General features: G+C 44.2%; 1 protein-coding gene across 1 annotated transcript in view; it reads right to left on the bottom strand.

The window, feature by feature from the left end:
* Nucleotides 1-455: 455 nt before the first annotated feature.
* The window catches only part of acads (acyl-CoA dehydrogenase short chain), a 75157-nt gene continuing 53795 nt past the window's right edge, over nucleotides 456-21817 (bottom strand). The window contains exons 9-10 of the mRNA XM_055655267.1: nucleotides 11229-11285; nucleotides 456-2044 (exon numbers count right to left, since the gene is read on the bottom strand). Of these exons, the coding sequence (XP_055511242.1) occupies nucleotides 1892-2044; nucleotides 11229-11285 (210 nt within the window). The 3' untranslated portion in view covers nucleotides 456-1891. The remainder of the gene's footprint in view (nucleotides 2045-11228; nucleotides 11286-21817) is intronic.

Genomic DNA, 21817 nt, shown 5'->3' with positions numbered 1-21817 from the left:
GAAAGATTCAATCAGCCAAGATTGAATGGTGGAGTAGGCTCGATGGGCCGAATGGCCTAAATCTGCTCCAATAACATGAATTTATGAACCACCGCATCTGAAGAAGGGTCTTGACCCGAAATGTCACCTATTCCTTTTCTCTAGAGATGCTGTCTGACCCGCTGAGTTACTCCAGCTTTTTGTGTCTAACTTTGATCAAACAGTGTTACTGTTTATATCACTTTTGACTAAAGAGTTAGATTTAGCTCTTAGGGCTAAAAGAATCAAGGGACATGGGGAGAAAGCAGGAATGAGGTACTGATTTTAGATGATCAGCTATGATCATATTGAATAGTGGTTCTGGCTTGAAGGGCCGAATGGCCTCCTCCTGCACCTGTTTTTCTACGTTAACCCCAAAGATTCTGCAATAAAAATCGTTATTTAACTTAAAAAGTATATAAAATCAATAGTTTGCATGTCTGTTAAAATATATCGTTTATTTAATTTGTTCTTCAACAACACACAATATTTTCAATTACCGATTCAGCAGCAAATTCCTTTAAGTAATTATGATAATATGCTTTCTGCGACTTCAATGACATTTTAGTGGAAATTTCAGTTGCTAAATAATAACACCAAATTAAAAGATGTCAAGGGGAAAATATGTTTACCAGCTCCTTTCTGCCTGACTGAATAAGAACTCAATGACATTTTATAAAATATAAATTGATGTGCATTGGCAATGAAAATGAAAAATCAAACGGAATATCATTATAATATCCACAACATAGGGAAGATTGCCTTCATACGGTTTTGGCAACTTTTTAAAATCTTGTTTATAATTTTGGATCTCATGAGAAATCATCTCCATTGCTGATCCCTTCAGCTTCTGTACCTCTATACCATCGTGAAGTGAACTTTAGGGACTTCAGGGCCCATCTGGTATCCCAAGTGAAAGGAAGAGAGCAAATAACGTCAACTTTCCAGCTACACCAGGTTGTTGGCGGGGAAGAAAATAAATCAAGGTGACTTCAATTGGATCGAAAGCCACTGATGGTTTCAACTCAAAAAAATCATTCTTTCCTTTTGATTTGAAGTGTGATCAATATCCATGGAGCTCTCTCTTGCAACGTTTGACATCATAGTTCAGCCTGTGTTACCTCCTAACAAATGTATTTCTGATTTGCAAACAAACATCTCCATACTTGGGATGCTCAGGAAGCACCGGCCCGGACTGCATCTGGAGTACTGTGAGCAGTTCTGGACCCCATATCTGAGGAAGGATGTGCTGGCTTTGGAGAGGGTCTGGAGGAGGTTTATGAGAATGATCCCAGGGATGATTGGGTTAACTTCTGATGAGCGTTTGACTGCACTGGGCCTGTACTCGTTGGAGTTTAGAAAGACGACGGGGAGGGGACCCCATTGAAACGTACCGAATAATGAAAGGCCTGGATAGAGTGGAGGTGGAGAGGATGTTTCAATGAGTTGGATAGTCTAGGACCACAGGCCAAAGCCTCAGAATAAAAGGACGTACCTTTAGAAAGGAGATAAGGAGGAATTTCTTTAGTCAGAGGGTGGTGAATCTGTGGAATTCATTGCCACAGAAGGCTGTGGAGGCCATCAATGGATATTTTTAAGGTGGAGATTGATAGATTCTTGATCAGTACGGGTGTCAGGGGTTATGGGGAGAAGGCAAGTTGAGAAGGAGAGCTAGATCAGCCATAATTGAATGGCGGAGAAGACTTGATGGGCCGAATGGCCTAATTCTGCCCTGCAACTTTATAAACTTATGAACATATCAGAGTTTTATCACAGAGCAACAGTATTGGATTGGAATCACAGTTCCTGTCTATCATTACAGTTACATTAAACGTTTTTTAGGTTTGTTAATTGATTATTCACAGGGACATCCTTAACCTTGGTATGCTTTTAATAACTGGCCGGCTATGACCAGACGCTGGATTTCACTGGTTCCTTCATAGATCTCGGTTATGCGAGCATCGCGATAGTGCCTCTCTGCTGCCATGTCCGTTACGTAGCCCATACCTCCGAGAATCTGCATGGCCTAAACAAACGGGGAAACAGAAATCAAAACCAGTTATACAACCGACAACACAGTAAATAAGGCTGGCCTGTTAAATAGTCCAACGTGCATTTCGTAGGGGTTTTATGAGAATCAAGAATATATATTTTTTAATGCTATACTTAGAAGAAGGTAAAAGACACAATCGGGCTCTGTATATTAGGGACATGCTGGGGAACCCACAAATCTCATTTATCGATTACAAGTCGTTAATTTCTGTAACCATTGCTAGTCAAGGTGTTGGAACATTAATTTCAATACATTAACAGTAGAAATTAGGGTCGAACGGTGGCGCCGCGATAGAACTGCTGCCTTACAGCGCCAGAGACCCAGGTTCGATCCTGACTACGGGTGCTGTCTGTACGGAGTTAGCACGTTCTCCCTGTGACCGCGTGGGTTTTTTCCAGGTGCCCCGGTTTCTTCCCACATTCCAAAGACGTGCAGGCTTGTAGGTTAATTGGCCTCTGTAAATTGTCCCTAGAGTGTGTGGGATAGAACCAGTGTATGGGTGATTGCTGGTCAGCGCTGACATGGTGGGCAGAAGGGCCTGTATACACGCTGTATACTAGACTAAACTCATAGAAAATCACAGTGGGACCCAAGTGAACTGAGCTATATTTCATGAGCCCAGTTGTGAACTAGTGACGTGAAACTCTACAAGGAATTTAGAATCAAGTCACTTCAGTAGATTCTTGAGGTGAACTGCATTAACACACCTAACTGGAAACAGCTCAACAATATATCTAATTCAGAGCAAAATGTGAGGCATAGAAACTTGTTTCTTCCAACTTACTGTTCTATAAACTCAAATACTTTGAAACATTCCATAACTAACAATGCAAAGGGCACTTTAAAGCTGGCAAGATTACATTTTATAACTTTAAAAATATCCAGGATTTTACACATCAAAACACATAGTTGAAGTAACACAGTTGCCAAACTATGATTTATGTACATAAATACATGCAAACTCATCACACACTGCCATATTTGATTATTTGCATTGTGTTTTACAATCTTATTCACAGCAGCCAAGTAGTTTGAATTGCAAATGCTTGCCAACATCTGTAATGATCTATGAGCTTTATTATAGAATTTACAATTCAGAAATGTGTTACTTAGTTCTGCAACAAGGTTTTATAGTCCACTCGACTCCATTTTATAGCACATTTCTAGAGATTCCCAAAAGCACTTGTGTTATTTTGAAGTACAATTACTGCTTTTCACCCGTTTCCCACTGGTGAAAGTGCCACTTATAACCCATAGTCCATTCCATGCCCCTCCCCCAATCCTGCACTGAAAGGCAAAATAGATAATATGCTCAGACTCTCATACCCCTCAGCTTCCGATTTGGCACATGAGTATTCTTAACCGACAGTGAGTTACATATTCGTAGAACATAGAAAAGTACAGGCCCTTTGGCTAACAATGTCTGTACTGAACACAATGCTAAACTCTCTCAAAGAATCTCTGCAAACAGCAGATCTGTTTCAATTGTTCATCCCAGTTTGGCAAAAGAATAAATCAGGGAAGGTAGTGCATCCGTGGATAACAAGGGAAATCAGGGATAGTATCAAAACAAAAGATGAAGCATACAAATTAGCCAGAAAAAGCAGCCTACCAGAGGACTGGGAGAAATTCAGAGTCTAGCAGAGGAGGACAAAGGGCTTAATTAGGAAATGGGAAAATAGATTATGAAAGAAAACTGGCAGGGAACATAAAAACTGACTGCAAATGTGAAGAGAAAAAGATTAGCTAAAACAAATGTAGGTCCCTTGCAGTCAGAAACAGGTGAATTAATCATGGGGAACAAGGACATGGCAGACCAATTGAATAACTACTTTGGTTCTGTCTTCACTAAGGAAGACATAAATAATCTGCTGGAAATAATCTGCCGGAAATAGCAGAGGACCGGGGGTCAAATGAGATGGAGGAACTGAGTGAAATCCAGGTTAGATGGGAAGTGGTGTTAGGTAAATTGAATGGATTAAAAGCCGATAAATCCCCAGGGCTAGATAGGCTGCATCCCAGAGTACTTAAGGAAGTAGCCCCAGAAATAGTGGATGCATTAGTGATAGTTTTTCAAAACTCTTTAGATTCTGGAGTAGTTCCTGAGGATTGGAGGGTAGCTAATGTAACCCCACTTTTTAAAAAGGGAGGGAGAGAGAAAACGGGGAATTATAGACCAGCTAGTCTAACATCGGTAGTGGGGAAACTGCTAGAATCAGTTATTAAAGATGGGATAGCAACACATTTGGAAAGTGGTGAAATCATTGGACAAAGTCGGCATGGATTTACGAAAGGTAAATCATGTCTGAATCGAATCTTATAGAATTTGTGGTGTATCTGGACTTCCAGAAGGCTTTCGACAAGGTCCCACATAAGAGATTAGTATACAAACTTAAAGCACATGGTATTGGGGGTTCAGTATTGATGTGGATAGAGAACTGGCTGGCAGACAGGAAGCAAAGAGTGGGAGTAAACGGGTCCTTTTCACAATGGCAGGCAGTGACTAGTGGGGTAGCGCAAGGCTCAGTGCTGGGACCCCAGCTTTTTACAATATATATTAATGATTTGGACGAGGGAATTGAATGCACCATCTCCAAGTTTGCAGATGACACGAAGCTGGGGGGCAGTGTTAACTGTGAGGAGGATGCTAGGAGGCTGCAAGGTGACTTGGATAGGCTGAGTGAGTGGGCAAATGCATGGCAGATGCAGTATAATGTGGATAAATGTGAGGTTATCCACTTTGGTGGCAAAAACTGGAAAGTAGACTATTATCTGAATGGTGGCCGATTAGGAAAAGGGGAGCAATGAGACCTGGGTGTCATGGTACACCAGTCATTACAAGTAGGCATGCAGGTGCAGCAGGCAGTGAAGAAAGCGAATGGTATGTTAGCATTCATAGCAAAAGGATTTGAGTATAGGAGCAGGGAGGTTCTATTGCAGTTGTACAGGGTCTTGGTGAGATCACACCTGGAGTATTGCGTACAGTTTTGGTCTCCTAATCTGAGGAAAGACATTCTTGCCATAGAGGGAGTACAGAGAAGGTTCACCAGACTGATTCCTGGGATGTCAGGACTTTCATATGAAGAAAGACTGGATAGACTCGGCTTGTACTTGCTAGAATTTAGAAGATTGAGGGGGGATCTTATAGAAACGTACAAAATTCTTAAGGGTTTGACAGGCTAGATGCAGGAAGATTGTACCCGATGTTGGGGAAGTCCAGAACAAGGGGTCACAGTTTAAGGATAAGGGGGAAATCTTTTAGGACCGAGATGAGGAAAACATTTTTAACACAGAGAGTGGTGAATCTCTGGAATTCTCTGCCATAGAAGGTAGTTGAGGCCAGTTCATTGGCTATATTTAAGAGGGAGTTAGATGTGGCCCTTGTGGCTAAAGGGATCAGGGGGTATGGAGAGAAGGCAGGTACAGGATACTGAGTTGGATGATCAGCCATGATCATATTGAATGGCGGTGCAGGCTCGAAGGGCCAAATGGCCTACTCCTGTACCTATTTTCTATGTTTCTACGTTTCTATGTCCTCTGAGTTTGTTTCTCAATATCAGCAACTCAAAGGACTTCAGTAAACCGGGCTGTGCACATGCCCAAATCAGCATTAAGGAAAGTATCAGCAACAAACACATTGACATAAGAAAACACACCAATGTGTGGGAAAGAACTACAGATGCTGGTTTAAATTGAAGATAGACACAAAAAGGTGACCTGTCTTCTAAAGAAGGGTCTCAACCCGAAACGTCACCTATTCAAATGCTGGAGTAACTCAGCGTCTCTGGAGAGAAGGAATGGGTGACATTTCTGACTTCTTCGGACTGATGTCAGGGGAGTGGGCGGTACAGAGACAAAATGTAGTCGGAGACAGTAAGACTGGTAGGAGAACTGGGGAGGGGGAGGGGATGGAGAGAGAGGAAAAGCAAGGGCTATATGAAGTTAGAGAAGTCAATGTTCATACCGCTGGGGTGTAAGCTGCCCAAGCGAAATATGAGGCGCTGTTCCTCCAATTTGCGCTGGGCATCACCGACAATGGAGGAGGCCCAGGACAGAAAGGTCTGATTGGGAATGGGAGGGGGAGTTCAAGTGTTGAGCAACGGGGAGATCAGGCGGACTGACCGCCAATGCCTTCCTTAGCAGGCGAAGAAGCATGTCTGTACCAACCTGCTTCAATTTCTACATGTATTGCAGAAAGCATCCTATCCAGATGCATCACAACTTGGCCGAGAGAAATACAGAGAGTTGTGGATGCAGCCCAGGCCAACACACAGAGCAGCCTCCCCTCCATTGATTCCATTTCCATTTCACACTGCCCCCTGGGAAAGCAGCCAATGTAATCAAGGATCACTTACACCACCGTCATTCCCTCTTCTCCCTCTCCCGTCGGATAGAAGATACAAAAGCTTGAAAGCACCAACCACCAGATTCAGGAAGAACAATTTCCCCACTGCTATCAGACTACTGAATGGACCTCTCATAAGCTACGGGTGTAGTCCGATCTCTCAACCTACCTCACTGCCGCCCTTACACTTTAAAAAATATCTGCACTTTCTTTATACCTGTAACATTGTATGTTGTAATACTATATTCTGCACTATGGTTATTTTTTCTCTTTGCACTACCTTGTATATGGGTTGTTTGTACTCCTGCATGGTATGTTGACTGGATAGTATGCATACAACGTTTTCTCACTCGATCAGTGACAATATTAAAACAATTCCATTATTAACTGCGATTAGACTCCCAAACTAATCACCTCTTTCACACTCCCTTCCCAGAGCTGCTGCCACAGAATCCTACTCTTAACTACGCAGGGCGGCATGGTGGCGCAGCGGTAGAGGTGCTGCCTTACAGCACTTACTGCGCCAGAGACCCGGGTTCGATCCTGGCTACGGGGACTGTCTTCACGGAGTTTGTACGTTCCCACCGTGACCTGCGTGGGTTTCCCCCGGGTGCTCCCACACCCCAAAGACGTACAGGTTTATAGGTTAATTGGCTTGGTATAAATGTACAAATTGTCCCCAGTGTGTGTTGGATAGTGTTAATGTGTGGGGATCACTGGGCTCAGACACAGTGGGCTGAAGGGCCTGTTTCTGCGCTGTATCTCTAAACTAAACTGAACCAAACTACACCTCATTTGGTTATTCTGTTATTGCACACCAGGGTTAATTTCTGCGCGACTTTAGATTGCACCACAATCTCTGCACCATCTGCTGTTTTGCATTTGTCATTGTATTTATTACTTTACTTGTTATCTTTATAGTTTACGCTATAAGCTTCATACGGACAAGGAATTTCATTGCACCCTGGTGTACATGACAATAAACAAATCGAATGTATAGATAGACACAAAAATGCTGGAGTAACTCAGCGTGTCAGGCAGCATCACTGGAGAAAAATAGGTGAGGCTTCGGACTCAACGTAATCCGACCTGAAACGTTACCTATTCTTTTCAGATTCAGATTCAGATTCAGATTCAATTTTAATTGTCATTGTCAGTGTACAGTACAGAGACAACGAAATGCATTTAGCATCTCCCTGGAAGAGCAACATAGCAAATGATTTGAATAAATAATAATAAGTGTCCGGGGGGGTTGGTGATTGGCAGTCACCGAGGTACGTTGTTGAGTAGAGTGACAGCCGCCGGGAAGAAGCTGTTCCTCGACCTGCTGATTCGGCAACGGAGAGACCTGTAGCGCCTACCGGATGGTAGAAGGGTAAACAGTCCATGGTTAGGGTGAGAGCAGTCCTTGGCGATACTGAGCGCCCTCTGCAGACAACGCTTGCTTTGGACAGACTCAATGGAGGGGAGCGAGGAACCGGTGATGCGTTGGGCAATTTTCACCACCCTCTGCAATGCCTTCTGGTCGGAGACAGAGCAGTTGCCATACCATACTGTGATGTAGTTGGTGAGGATGCTCTCGATGGTGCAGCGGTAGAAGTTCACCAGGATCTTTTCCTCCAGAGATGTTGCCAGTTACTCCAGTATTTTGTGCCTATATTTGGTATGAGCCAGCATCTGCAGTTCCTTCCTGCACAATCTAATATAGAAGTAACTGCAGATGCTGGAAAATTGAAGGTAGACAAAAGTGCTGGAGAAACTCAGCGGGTACGGCAGCATCTATGGAGCGAAGGAAATAGGCAACGTTTCGGCCCGAAACGTTGCCTATTTCCTTCGCTCCATAGATGCTGCCGCACCCGCTGAGTTTCTCAGGCACTTTTGTCCACCTAATAGAGAGTGTCTTTCTTTTGAAGGAGGCTACTTTGGCCAATCTAACAATTTCACTGGCTTGTCAGAAAACGATGCTGATATCAAAAACATTTTTGCTTTTTAGCTCTTCCTATTTATATTACCGCACAATTATTTAAATTTAGTTTGGTTTAGAGATACAGTGGAGAAACCGTCTGCGGGAGTCTGCGAATCCCTGTACACTGGCGCTATCCTACACACTGGGGACAATTTACAATCTTTACCATAACCAAATAACCTACAAACCTGTACATTTTTCTGGAGTGGGGGAGGAAACTGGAGCACCCGGAGAAAACCCACGCAGTCACGGGGAGAAGGTACAAACTCCGTACAGACAGCACCCAAAGTCAGGATCGAACCTGTGTCTCTAACGCTATAAGACAGCACCACTACCACTGCACCACCGTGCCACCTCTGCATCTTCATCGTTTGCAGGTTCTCAGCAGGTTCGTTGCTCCAGTCCCAGGGTAAACTATCCAAGCGAATGCATTTTATGATATACTGTAAGTATCTACAGTCAGCATTACGTAAACCAAAGAAATAATGAGAGTCAAAATGCAGAAATCAGGGTTACATTCATTCGAAGGAGCTCTGTGTGAACAGAGATTTCATCATTCCTGTGTAATTAATCAAACTTTCTTGGCAATTGCATTTCATTTCGATTGTTAAGTGTTTCAAAAACCTTTCCTTTTTCGCTTTCAGATTTTATTAATGCGAGCCGCCAAAATGAATTTTCCCTCTCAGTATATGTTCCTTTTGTCTTTTTTGCACAATTTAGAATTCATTTAAACAAAAAAAAAAAATTTGAGCCAAATTTCTCTCATCGTCTGTTTCAGAGTCAGCAGATGCTTTAAATAAATTACAGGCAATACATTAGTTAACTCTAGAGAGGCTCTGGCCCATTGACTATTTATAGTTTTTTTTATGCTTCAAGAAGCGAACCAATATGCATTAAACAAAAACCACATTTATATCTAATCCAGCAGTAGATAGACACAAAATGGTGCAGTAACTCCATAGGTCAGGCAGCTTTTCTGGAGAAAAAGGATGGGTGACGTTTCTGGTCAGAGCCATTCTTCAGTCTTGAGTCAAAATGAAGGTCATCCATCATTTTTCTGCTGCCTGACCCGCCGAGTTACTTCAGCACTTTGTGTTTATCTTCGGTATAAATCAGTGTCTGCAGTTCCTTCCTACACATCTAATCCAACAGTGTTGGTTTTGAAGAAAGTATCCGGGCTGTAACGCGGAATAACGCATACCCAATAAGCGAGTTTGGTATCCCGAAAAACGCAAGGAAACTTTGGAGATTTGGCAAAGGTCACCGCGATAAACATTCTCGGGTGCTGAGCTGCTGCACGTATACAGAGCTGCGTTTCATCCGTGGTCAGGATCCAACCCGGGTCTCTGGCGCTGCAAGCGCAGTTGAATTGCTACTGGACCGTCCCCATCCCCTCCCGAGTGTCCCATCCCTGTCCGGGGGCGGCTGGAGATGTCCGCGATGACCCTGGCCTGACTGGACACCGGCCCGGAGCAGTGGCGGACCAGGCTTACAGCCAGCGCGGAGAAGGCGTGCTAACTTCCTGTCCCGCAGTGTTAACCGACAGCCCTGGGCTGACGGGACACAGGCCCGGAGCAGTGGAGTTAGCGCTTCTTCTCCAAAGAAGTACAGGTTTGTAGGTTAATTGGCTTCAGTAAAATTGTAAATTGTTCTGTGTGTGTGTGTGTGCGTGTGCGTGTGTGTGCGCGTATCCTGGTCGGCTCGGACTCAATGGGCGTGTCTCCACACTGTACAGTAAACTAGCATCTGAGAGATTATGTCTGAACGCCTCCAAGTCAGAACCCTACCCCAATGTTGTGCTCACCTATCATATTATTATCTGACAATTGTATTTGATTTTCTCTTTCATTTTAGCTTTTTTGAAGCTTTCAACGCCATTTCTGTTTTAAGTTGAGCTCAGAGATCGGGCCCTGTGTATCACAGAGAATCTGCTTCCAAAGAGCGTCCCAGACGTGAAGCAAATGCCGAGCATATTTGGAATTATGTAGGAGTGAAGTCGAGGGTGAAGATGTACAAATGTGAAGGCAAATTCACAGAACATTAAGGAGCTAATCGTGCATTTCTAATGGCTTGCCACTTTGCCGACCCTCAATAATTTTAGTGATGAAATCTAACATAATAGCCCAGAAAAACAACGACAGGATACAAACTTTGAAATACGTGCACACAGAACTTTCATAGGATTTCACTGTTCCCCAAAATATTCACCAGGTATCAGAGTGGGCAAATGCCACCAGCATTGCTCTGTAACTAGACGTGCAGAGATGGGGAGCAAGAACTGAACCATTCTACTATCTGAAGATGGGTCCCGGCCCAAAATGTCACCCATCCTTTTTCTCCAAAGATGCTGCCTGACCAGCTGAGTTACTCCAGCACTTTGTGTCTACCTTTGGTATAAACCAGCACCTGCAGTTCCTTTTCACCCTCTACCTTACTGGAAACCCTCAAACTATCTTTAATCGGACTTCACTGGACTTTAACTTGCATTAAACGTTATTCCTTTTATCCTGTATTTGTACATGGAGAACGACTTGATTGTAATCATGCTTAGTCTTTCTGTTGACTGGATAGCACCCAGCATAAAAGCTTTTCACTGCACCTTGGTACATGTGACAATAAACTAATCCAAATCATCTATATCCCATTAGACGCGTACCCTAACCATACTACAAATTCTGATTAAAATCAGAACTAGGGAATCAGATGAGGAACTCACTGCACGGGGAAATTCTGGTGAGAATTAGCAGCCACACCCTATATGGGCATACCATTTTACCACAAAATGCTACAACTGACCTAATGCATGTTGCAATCAAAACTAAGCAATGAAGAACCTCAACACTTACTTTATGAGCGATGGATGTTGCAGCCTCTGATGCTGCCAGTTTGGCCATTGCAGCTTCCTGTAAATGAGGAGGGAACATGTCAAAGCATCAGTAGCATTTTAATGCACGCACAATTTATACATTATGTTCAGACTTCACTGCCAGTTTCAACATTTATAGTAATGCTAATATTAAATATACTCTGCAACTATTTGAATACATTTCTACCCCGCTTTAAGTGGCAGGACCGGATCCGGAGAACGTGATGATGCCTTGGTCTCAGGTACCCGTTTCTTGGGTAAGAGACTCAATTCTACCGTTTGATGAATTCTGCAGTTGTAGCAACAGTGAACCAACTGCACAAGTGCCAAGGCTCTTCATGTTTTTTTTTTTTACGTTCAAAAGCTTTTGATCATCACTTTCCGTTTCTGGCCAGTGTTTGTCCCACAGGTCTGTACAGATGGTCTCGGATGCTCAGTAGGCTTGCAGCTGTAATAAAACAGTAGCAGGCGGGCGGCAGCTCTCTGTATGCACTATCAGTGTTTCTTGCAGTGGCAACATCTCATTTATTTTACAGCAAGTCAGGGCTGCCGTTAGTTATACAGCGTTATTAAATAGACAAGAGGATGCATTGCCTTTAACTATGTGTCTATTTTCCCCCCATTAGATGATACACTGCAACCTGGAATGCTCTGTGTATTTAGCAGCCTATTAAGAAAAACATAAAACCTTATGAAGACAATACAAAATGTCAGAGGTTCATTAAAGTGACAGGGGCTACAATAGCTCCTGAAACCAGAGCTGACAAATACCAGTCAATTAACAGGTTTGAACATATTAAAATTATAAATAGAAAACTGGTAAGGTAGTAAAATGTAATATACAGCTTTTCAAGATGATCACAAGGGCCTATAATAAATCGTGACCAAGCCGTGATTTCCTTAGAAGGCTTAAGAAGTCCAGCTTGTCCCCAAACAACCCTCGCTAACTTCTACAGATGCACCGTGGAAAGCATTTTATTGGATGCATCACAGCTTGGTTTGGGAACAGCTGCATCTCAGATGGCAAGAAATTGCAGTGATGCAGCCCAGACCATTGCACAGACCAACCTCCCTTCCATTGATTCTATTTATGGCTCATGCTGCCCCGGCAAGGCCAGCAGCATAATCAAGGACCAGTCGCACCCTCTTCTCTCCTCTCCCATCAGGCAAAAGGTATACATATTATGAAAAACGCACACCTCCATATTCAAGGATAATTTCTTCCCAGCTGTGACCAGGCGACTATCAACCAGAGAGTGGTGCTGAACTACTATCTACCTCATTGGTGAATCTCGGACTATCTTTGCAATCACGTATTGTCTTTCCACTGACCGGTTAGCATGCAACAAGAGCTTTTCACTGTACCTCGGTACACGTGACAAAAAACTAAACTGATTTAAAGATTTATTATGAAACTAAATGACCGCGTATTCTACACTTTGATCAGTAACAAAACAAACCCGGAAGTCCAAAACTTTTCAGTCACATTCATCATAAGGATGTGTACTCCACTTTAGTTTTTCTAAATTCGCCCATGAAGACCTTCCACGGTTCGAAATGAGCCCTAATTTTCACTTTTCCCCATTTTATTTTAAAGATCAATTTACGAAAAAGTCATTATTTGGGTGGAAATTGACATAGTACCTTTGGTGTATCTGAACGTAAAGAGAAACTGAATATTAGCGGACCAGTTTATGTGGGGGACGAGTTATAATTTAAACCAGTCATACAAATATATCAAAGAAAGAACCAAGTTGAGGAAAATATGCTTTGGATAATTTTACTGAGGCTGCTTACAATGACCAAGGAATTTTTGGGGGGGATGTTTTTGGTGGAATGGAAAATACACTCTTTATTATCTACCTTTGGTTAAAGTTTGAAAATAAAACATGGTTGTCTTGGCCATGTGATCATCAGGCATTGCTCCAGCACTTTTGATTGAGGGGAGAAACAGCACATTCGGCTTTTAAACCAGCATCTCACTCTATATCTCTATCGTCTTTATCTCTCATTTCCCATTCCCTGACACTTGGTCTGAAGAAGGGTCTCGACCCGAAACGTCACTATTCCTTTTCTCCAGAGATGCTGCCTGACCCGCCCAATTACTTCAGCTTTTTGTGTCTATCTTTGGTTTAAACCAGGATCTGCAGTTCCTTCCTACACACAGGAGTGGCACGGTGGCTCAGCGGCAGAGTTGCTGCCTTACAGCACCAGAGACCCGGGTTCGATCCTGACTACGTCTGCTGTCTGTATGGGAGTTTGTACGTTCTCCCTATGACAGCGTGGGTTTCCTACGAGATCTTCAGTTTCTTCCCACACTACAAAGGCGGACAGGTTTGTAGGTATATAGGCTTGGTGTAAATATTAAATTGTCCCTAGTGTGTGTAGGATAGTCTTAATGTGCGGGGATCGCTGGTCGGTGTGGACTCGGTGGGCCGAAAGGCCTGTTTCCCTGCTGTATCCCTAAACTAAATATTCAGCTTTTAAACTCCCTTTAAATGTGACTAAAATGTCTAGACTCGAACATGATATAGCTAGAGGGGCTAGTGGAATCAAGGGATATGGGGAGAAGGCAGGCACGGGTTATTGATTGGGGATGATCAGCCATACAGAATACAGTTCTCTGCTTTGGAATGTAACATGGTACAATGTCTGCAAAAGGTAGAAGTGAATTGGCCAGTACCCCAGCTTATAGGAGATGGGGAAGAAGCTGTTCCTGAATCTGGTGGTGCGTGCTTTCGAGCTTCTGTACCTTCTGCCTGTCTGGAGTGGGGAGAGGTGGGAATGACCGGGATAGGAAAAGTGTGGAGTTCAGGGAGAAAGTAATGGCCGGAAGCTTGTGGCCCACCACTTGGCAATTGATCAGCCATGATCCACTAGGGGCGCTGCCCTGGCAGCAGCCTCTACCTACAGCCTGTATGTCATTTCCATCTTTTTTTATTATTTTTAGTTAGTCTAAAGTCTGTTTTAGGGGGAAACTTTTACTTTTCTATGTGGGGGAGGGGGGCAGGGTAAGGGGGGAAACCGTTTCCCACTATTTCTCCGAGTCGCGTCCTGCCCCCCCACCTCGCGGCCTAGAAGTGGATTGAGCGGCCTTTCCTGCCGGGGACCGGGATCCGGACCAGGGCTGCTACAGCGGCGGCGCAGCGCTGGAGTCAACGCGGAGCGGGCGATGCTTACCCGGGTCGCCGTTTGGAGCTCCGGAGCATTGGGCCGCTGCTCCAACATCGTGGAGCTCTGGTGCAAACGCGGGCGGCGCTGAAACGGCAATCGTGGAGTCCTGGGGCGCTGCAGAGGGCCTACAGCAGCAATCTCCACCCGGCGCGGCCTGCGGACTTTGGAAGAAGCTCTGGGGCGCCTTGCAGAGGGCCACGCAGCAAATCTCCACCGGCGCCGCCGACTCCGGTAGGAGGGGGCCGACTCTGGTGTCCACGCCGCTGAGGACGTTCCCGCAGCCCCGACGTCGGACTGGTATCATCCCGGCGAGCGGTCCTGGACATCGGGCCGCCCGTAGCTGCAACTGCGGAGGGCTTGGGTAGACCCTGACCACGGGGAACAGTGGAGGAAGAGACTGACTTTGGTGCCTTCCCACACAGTGGGAAACTTTGGTTCTGCTGTGTGGGGATGTTTTGTGTTGAATTCTATAGTGTGTTGAGTCCTGTTTATTTTTATTGTATGGCTGTATGGGAATTAATTTCACTGTGCCATCTGGCACACGTGACAATTAAATCTATCTTGTATCTTGTATCTTGTATCATATTGAATGGCGGTGCAGGCTCGAAGGGCCGAATGGCCTACTCCTGCACCTCAGATTCAGATTCAAGTTTAATTGTCATTGTCAGTGTACAGTACAGAGACAACGAAATGCACCTAATTTCTATGTTTCTATGTTTCTATGATCACAATGAATGGCGGCGCTGGCTCGAAGGGCCGAATGGCCTCGTCCTGCACCTATTTTCTATGTAATGCTGGTCAGGAGCTGCAAAGAAACAAATGCCAGAAATTGTAAACATTGTCTTAGATGGAAGCGCTCACAAAGTAACCACTGAGGCATTCGATCAAACATTGCAGGATCTTAGACACAATAATAATTTAATGGGAGGTGTTACTTCAGTGTTAGCTGAAGATTTTGATCAAACGTGAGCAGTAATTTTACAAAGCAGATGGGACCAAGCAGATGAATTAAAAGCCTGTATTAAAGCATCACATAACTTGGAGAATGTTAAACAATCACACTTGAAGAGCAACATGCGGGGGCATTTGTCTAACAATCCAACTGTGAGAATTTGCTTTGAATTGACTGAAATTAGGAAATGTGGAAATTAAACAGTAAAGCTCAGCAGGAACCATTTTGATGAAAAGCTTGGGCCGAATTGCAGCATCCCTTCATGATCTGATGCACGCTGCTTTCACAAATGTCACCCAATGCTATTTGAATCATCAATGGTTGTGTGAAGGAGCAATGCAGTGCGGGCCAATGCAGTGCAACAATGAAGTCTCAAAGAGGCTGTCTGCTTTCAAAGTCTCCAAAAAAACTCATACGATATAAATCAATTAACATGGTGACAGATATTGATGAGGCTCTACATCTTCCTGTTTAATTTTTAGACACACTACATAACATAATCATAAACTAAACTCATGAGAGGAATAGATCGGGTAAACGCAGTCTTTTGCCCAGAGCAGGAATCGATAACCAGAGGGCATGCTTTAGTTTAGAGATACAGCGTGGACACAGGCCCTTAGGCCCACCGAATCTGTGCCGACCAGTGATCCCCGCACACTCACACTATCCTACCCTAGCGGGGCCAATTTACATTTATTACATGCCAGTTAGTCAACAAACTTGTACGTCTTTAGAGTGTGGGAATAACCGGAGTTCCCGGCGAAAAACCCGCAGGTTACAGGGAGAACGTACAAACTCCATACAGACAGCACCCGTAGTCAGGATCGAACCTGGGTCTCTGGTGCTGTAGAGCAGCAACTCTACCGCTGCACCACCGTGCCGCATACAAACAATGGGTTTAAGATGAGGTGGGAGGATTTCATAGGAATCTGATGAGTAACTTTTTTTACACAAAGGGCTGTGAGTGTATGGAACGAGCTGCTGGAGGAGGTAGTTGAGGCAGATACTTTCATAACATTTAAGCAGCATTTAGACAGGGAACCAGAGCCCTCGGAGGAAAACCACGTGGTCACTGGAAGAATGTGCAAACTCCGCAGAGACAGTACCTGAGGTCAGGATCGAACCCTGGTCTCCTGCGCTGTGAGGCAGTGGCTCTACCAACTGCACCACTGGGTCACCCCGGAAGCACAAAGTACTTTATATTCCATTAAAGACAAAGAGTCCTTTGAAAAGATACAGTGCACTTAAGTTGACTACTAAAAATGCCAAGATACAAATTGCATGAGACGGTGCAGTGAAATAACGGTCCAGTTGACACCTTTCACAGAAATCCTCTCTCAATTCCAATGCCTCCAATCCACATAATGGGCTTCTCTGATGTAATATAAAACCGACCCAGACAATCAGCCAGCCTCTCAACCCTTTGCAAGTCAGTCTATAAACGACAAAACAGTAATGATACAGATTTAGATGTTTTCACCAATTAAATTCATTCTGGGTAGATAAGGCATAGTTTGACCTTGAATCCCAGATGCAGCTTTAAAAACATCGACTTACTGTGAGTGTGTTATCTCCTTGATCACATATAATCCAAATAACAATCAGAGCATCTGAACTGCTCTGCTGCTAAGAGACATTACATTGTAAGAAAACATTACCCTTCTAATCCAAATGTAATACTTGAGGACGTAGGAAAGGCATGCTCTCTGTTAGATCATTGGAAAGAGGCGCAGGATCTGACCATTTAGCCCCTCGAGTCTTCTCTGCTATTCAATGAAATTTCAGCTGATTCTGATTATTGCTCTCAATTCACCTTTCTAATCCCTTTAACCCTTAATTTCCCTTTGGCCTAAAAATATTTCCAGACTTTTAGGCCCAAAATCCACGGCGGCAAGGTTTCCAGCGGTAGAGTTGCTGCTTTACAGCGCCAGAGACCCGGGTTCGATCCTGACTACGAGTGCTTGCGGTACGAAGTTTGGGCGTTCTCCCCGTGACAGCTTGGGTTTCCTACGAGATCTTCAGTTTCCTCCCACACTCCAAAGACGTACAGGTTTGTAGGTTAATTGGCTTGGTATAAATGTAAATTGTCCCTAGCGTGTGTAGGATAGTGTTAGTGTGCGGGGATCGCTGGTAGGCGCGGACTCGGCGTCAGCACAGCCGTCTGGATACTCCGCGCTGTATCTCTAAACTTAATTAACCTTGAATATGACTTGGAATTTAGAATTTTCAGGGAACTAGGGAATTCCAAAGCTGAAAATCCTCAGAGAAAAACTTACTCCCACTGTCTAGCATGAGACTATGTCCCCTGGTTCCAGATTCCCCATCAGGAGAAACATCCTCACTTCATTCAATGAATCTTGACTCAAAATGCTGGAGTAACTCAACGGGTCTTAGGTATGGAAGCCTGAGATTTCCTTGAAGTTGCTCTTGTAGCTTAGTTTAGAGATACAACCCGGCCACCCAAGTCCACATCAATCATTGATCACCCATTTATACTAGCTCTATGTTGTCCCAATTTGTCATCCACTCCCTACACATTAAATGCAATTTTACATTGGCCATATAGCCAACAAACCAGCATGTGGTTAAGATGTGGGAGGAAACCGGAGCACCCAGAGGAAACCCACGTGGTCATAGGTAGAATGAGAAAACTCCACACAGACAGCACTGGAGGTCAGGATTGAACCCAGGACACTGGCGCTGTGAGGCAGCTATTCTACCAGCTGCGCCGCTGAGCTGCCCCTGTTCTAGCAGAATTTAGAAGGGAAACCAAAGGGAAATCCTTTATAATGACCGGTACATTAGTGTTCATAGTCATCTATAATTGTGCCTCTGAATCATGGATGGATACACCATCCAGTTTGGTTTAGAGATGCAGCAGGGAAGCAGGCCCGTAGTCAGGATCAAACCCGAGTCTCCGACGTTGTGTGCGCTTCTACTTCTTCTTTCGTGTGGCGTGCACAGCCTAAAGTTGTTGGACAACTTGTTCTATTTGATCTTCCGTTTGTGCACGTCGAGTTGTTTGCATCAATCGAAACAGGGCGGACCACGTGAAGGTTGCAATCTTCCACCCCCTCTGTGCGCTGTAAAGCAGCAACTCTCCCGCTGTGCCACCGTGCCACCCAGATCTCTGTATCTCTGCTGGCTCTTTGAAAAAGCTATCATTCCATATCATTTCTCCTTAGCCTTAGAATTATCCCCTTTCCAAATGCACACTTTCAATTGATTCATGAAAAGCATTGTTGAAACTGCTTCTGTAACTCTTTTCAAAGGCAAGATCACCAAAGGCCAACTGTTATTCCAAGCCGAAGACAGACACAAAACGCTGGAGTAACTCAGTGGGTCAGACAGCATCTCTGGAGAAACGGAATAGGTGACGTTTCGGGTCGAGACCCTTCTTCAGTTTAAACCAGCATCTGTAGTTCCTTCCTACACATAGCTAACCCAAGCCACTGTTATTCAAAGACTGGAACGCACACAGAAAAAAAGGATCAATCATAGCAATGGTATTCATTGATGGAAGAGAGACCAGATCACTCATTCAGAATAACTAAAAGAAGAAAGATTTTCAGAATAGCTCACCGTCTTTACTAAAAGCCACAGGCAGGTGAAGCCTGCAAACATTTTTAAAAAAAAATCATATCTATGGAAGAAAATAACTCTTGGAAATAGTTAATGTCCATAAAAAGACATCACTGATCTGAATGGTGGGTGAGCCTTGAATGTGAAAAGAGCATTGTTGCTTAGAATTGTGAGTTGCATTTTCTAACGAGAGGCTCAAGTAGAGGGATCCGACCCGAAACGTCACCTATTCCTTTTCTCCAGAGATGCTGCCTGACCCGCTGAGTTACTCCAGCTTTTTGTGTTCATCTGAAGATAAAGGTACCGATAGATGCAAGGCATTACTTTACAGTGCAGTCTAGAATGTGAAGTTGCCTTTGCCTTGGGTTGAAGTCAAGGGGCAGGGGCAGGGGCACCGGGGAAGAACCTGGCGAGGAACGTTGTCTCTTCTAAAACACAATGGTCATGCAGCAAAGTATCTCTCGAAAATGAAATTAATAGAAGCACAAGTCAGCTTTTCCAGACTGAAGAAGAGTCACGACCCAAAACATCACCCATTCCTTCTCTCTAGAGATGCTGCATGTCCCGCCAAGTTACTCCTGCATTTTGTGTCTATCTTCAATTTAAACCAGCATCTGCAGTTCCTTCCTACAAATTAATTTGGACTGCAGCTTGCTACTTATCATTCACCTCTTTTTTTGAATAGGGGTATTATATCTGCAGTTTTCCAATTGCCAGCAACACTCAAGAAACTGGAACATTTTAGAAAATCACCATAAATATCATAAACTGGGTAAATATCATAAACTGGGTATTCAAATGACGTCACGCGCTCTAGACGGCTGTGCTGACGCACGAAGACGCGTGATGATGCGCGCGACCATCGCACGTCCGTCACTACCGGCCTGTCACGTAAATGACGGCCAAGTGGGACAGGCCCTTGAGAGCTCTGCAAATGTAATCTCGCGCAGGGAGGCAAAATTCCACTAACACGGTCTTCATAAGTAATTATGGTCCCTTGCTGTAGATGAAAAATGTGCAGATGCAAGCATGGTAGCACAAAACAACTCTTGAACAAATTTGAGGGACATAAGGAATTGCAGATGCTGGAATCTTGAAAAAAAATAAACAAAGTGCTGTGAGAAACTCAACGGGTCAGGCAGCATCTGTGGCGGGAATGGACAGGCAACATTTCAGATCAGGACTCTTCTTCAGACTCCAGATCTCCTTTAACTATTTCCCCTCTCACATTAAACCTAGATCCTTTAGGAACCGCAGTTTATGATTTATACCGAAGATAGACACAAAGTGCCAGAGCAACTCTGCGGGTCAGGCAGCACCTCTGGAGAAAAGGAAGAGGTGACGTTTCGTGTCGAGACCCTTCTTCGGTTTAAACCAGCATCTGCAGTTTTAGACTCCCCCACCTTTAGAAACTGAAGAATAATTGTAACTAAATAAACTTCCCTCCACACCATGACAACTCAAATTGTATCTCAGTGTGCCAGTTTGCCCCAAATAATGGACTGGAGCAGTAATCAAATCTTCAGTCAGCTTTCATTATGTTTCCAATAAGGGATGCTACCTGTGGTTACTGAAGCAGGCTTTATCTTGTCCCTTAAGGAGGGGATCCATCTTCTGTTTCAAAACCCCTTTGCAAAATACTGTCACCCGTTTTGATAACTGTTGCGCAGCTAAATTCTGGATGAGTAGGAAGGAACTGCAGATGCTGGCTTATACCGAAGATGGACACAAAGTGCTGGAGTAACTCAGCGGGTCTGGCAGCATCTCTGGAGAAAAGGAATAGGCGACATTTCGGGTCTGAATCCTTTTTCAGACTGAAGTCTGAAAGTCTGAAGAAGGGTTCCAACCCGAAACGTCACCTATTCCTTTTCTCCAGAGATGCTGCCTGACCCGCTGAGTTACTCCAGCACTTTGTGTCTAAAATTCTGGATGACGTTGATCACACTGAGCTTGCCCCTTTCATCGCAGAGGCCTTCTGCCAGTGGGTAGCTACGAAATGCTGGAGTAACTCAGCGGGACAGGCAGCATCTCTGGAGGGAAGGAATGGGTGACGTTTCGGGTCGAGGCCCTTCTGCAGTTCTTTCCTACACACATCTTCTGCCAGTAGGCTGTGCTATCTATCCGCAACACTCTGAATCTCTGCCTTAGATTTGAAAAAGTTTCCAAAGGGGCACATCACAAGGAAACGCTAAAAAAAACAATGTTATGCCTATGTTCCCTAATATTAATTTGTGCTCAGATCATTAATGCATCATTCCACAATGTGTGTTGAGATAAACAAAAACTTGAAGAATATAATCCTTACAAGCTTACTTAAACCTGGAGTATTATGATTTCTATATTCTGTCTGTGGAAGCTGAGGCAACAAAGATCAATGTTCCTGCTGTTCCTGGTTTCTTTTCGGCAATTCTATACAAAAGCCTTCAGATGGATGCCTTGGTATTATCTACAGTTCATGCTGGTATGGACTGAATAGTTTCTGACACAAAGAGGCCTCTGTAAAATTCAATGGCATGCTCAAGAAAAAATAGAGACTTAACTTGACTAAGCTCTATAGGTTTTTGCAATGAATGGTGGTGGTGGTTCTGTTAAATCGGAACGTTTGCTGGGGAACTCCGAGGCTTCTTATCTGCAGACAAGCAGAAGGGATGTGGTAGATTCTAAGGCAACAACAGGTAAGGAGGTGGGAAACTTTGGGGACAGTGCTTCTTTAACAACTGCAGGTGTTTGTAAGTGATTTAACACGCAGCTGCCTCCCGAGCACACAGCTGAGGATGACAAAGGAACAATTATACAGGGGTATCGTGAGGGCAGCTGTGCATTGTGACTGGGCACAAAGCCAGAGCAGATGGTTGTTCAAA

The sequence above is a fragment of the Leucoraja erinacea genome, chromosome 25 (genome assembly GCF_028641065.1).
Source record: "Leucoraja erinacea ecotype New England chromosome 25, Leri_hhj_1, whole genome shotgun sequence".
In the NCBI taxonomy this organism is placed as follows: Eukaryota; Metazoa; Chordata; class Chondrichthyes; order Rajiformes; family Rajidae; genus Leucoraja; species Leucoraja erinaceus.
This window is presented reverse-complemented; position numbering and strand designations above follow the sequence as displayed.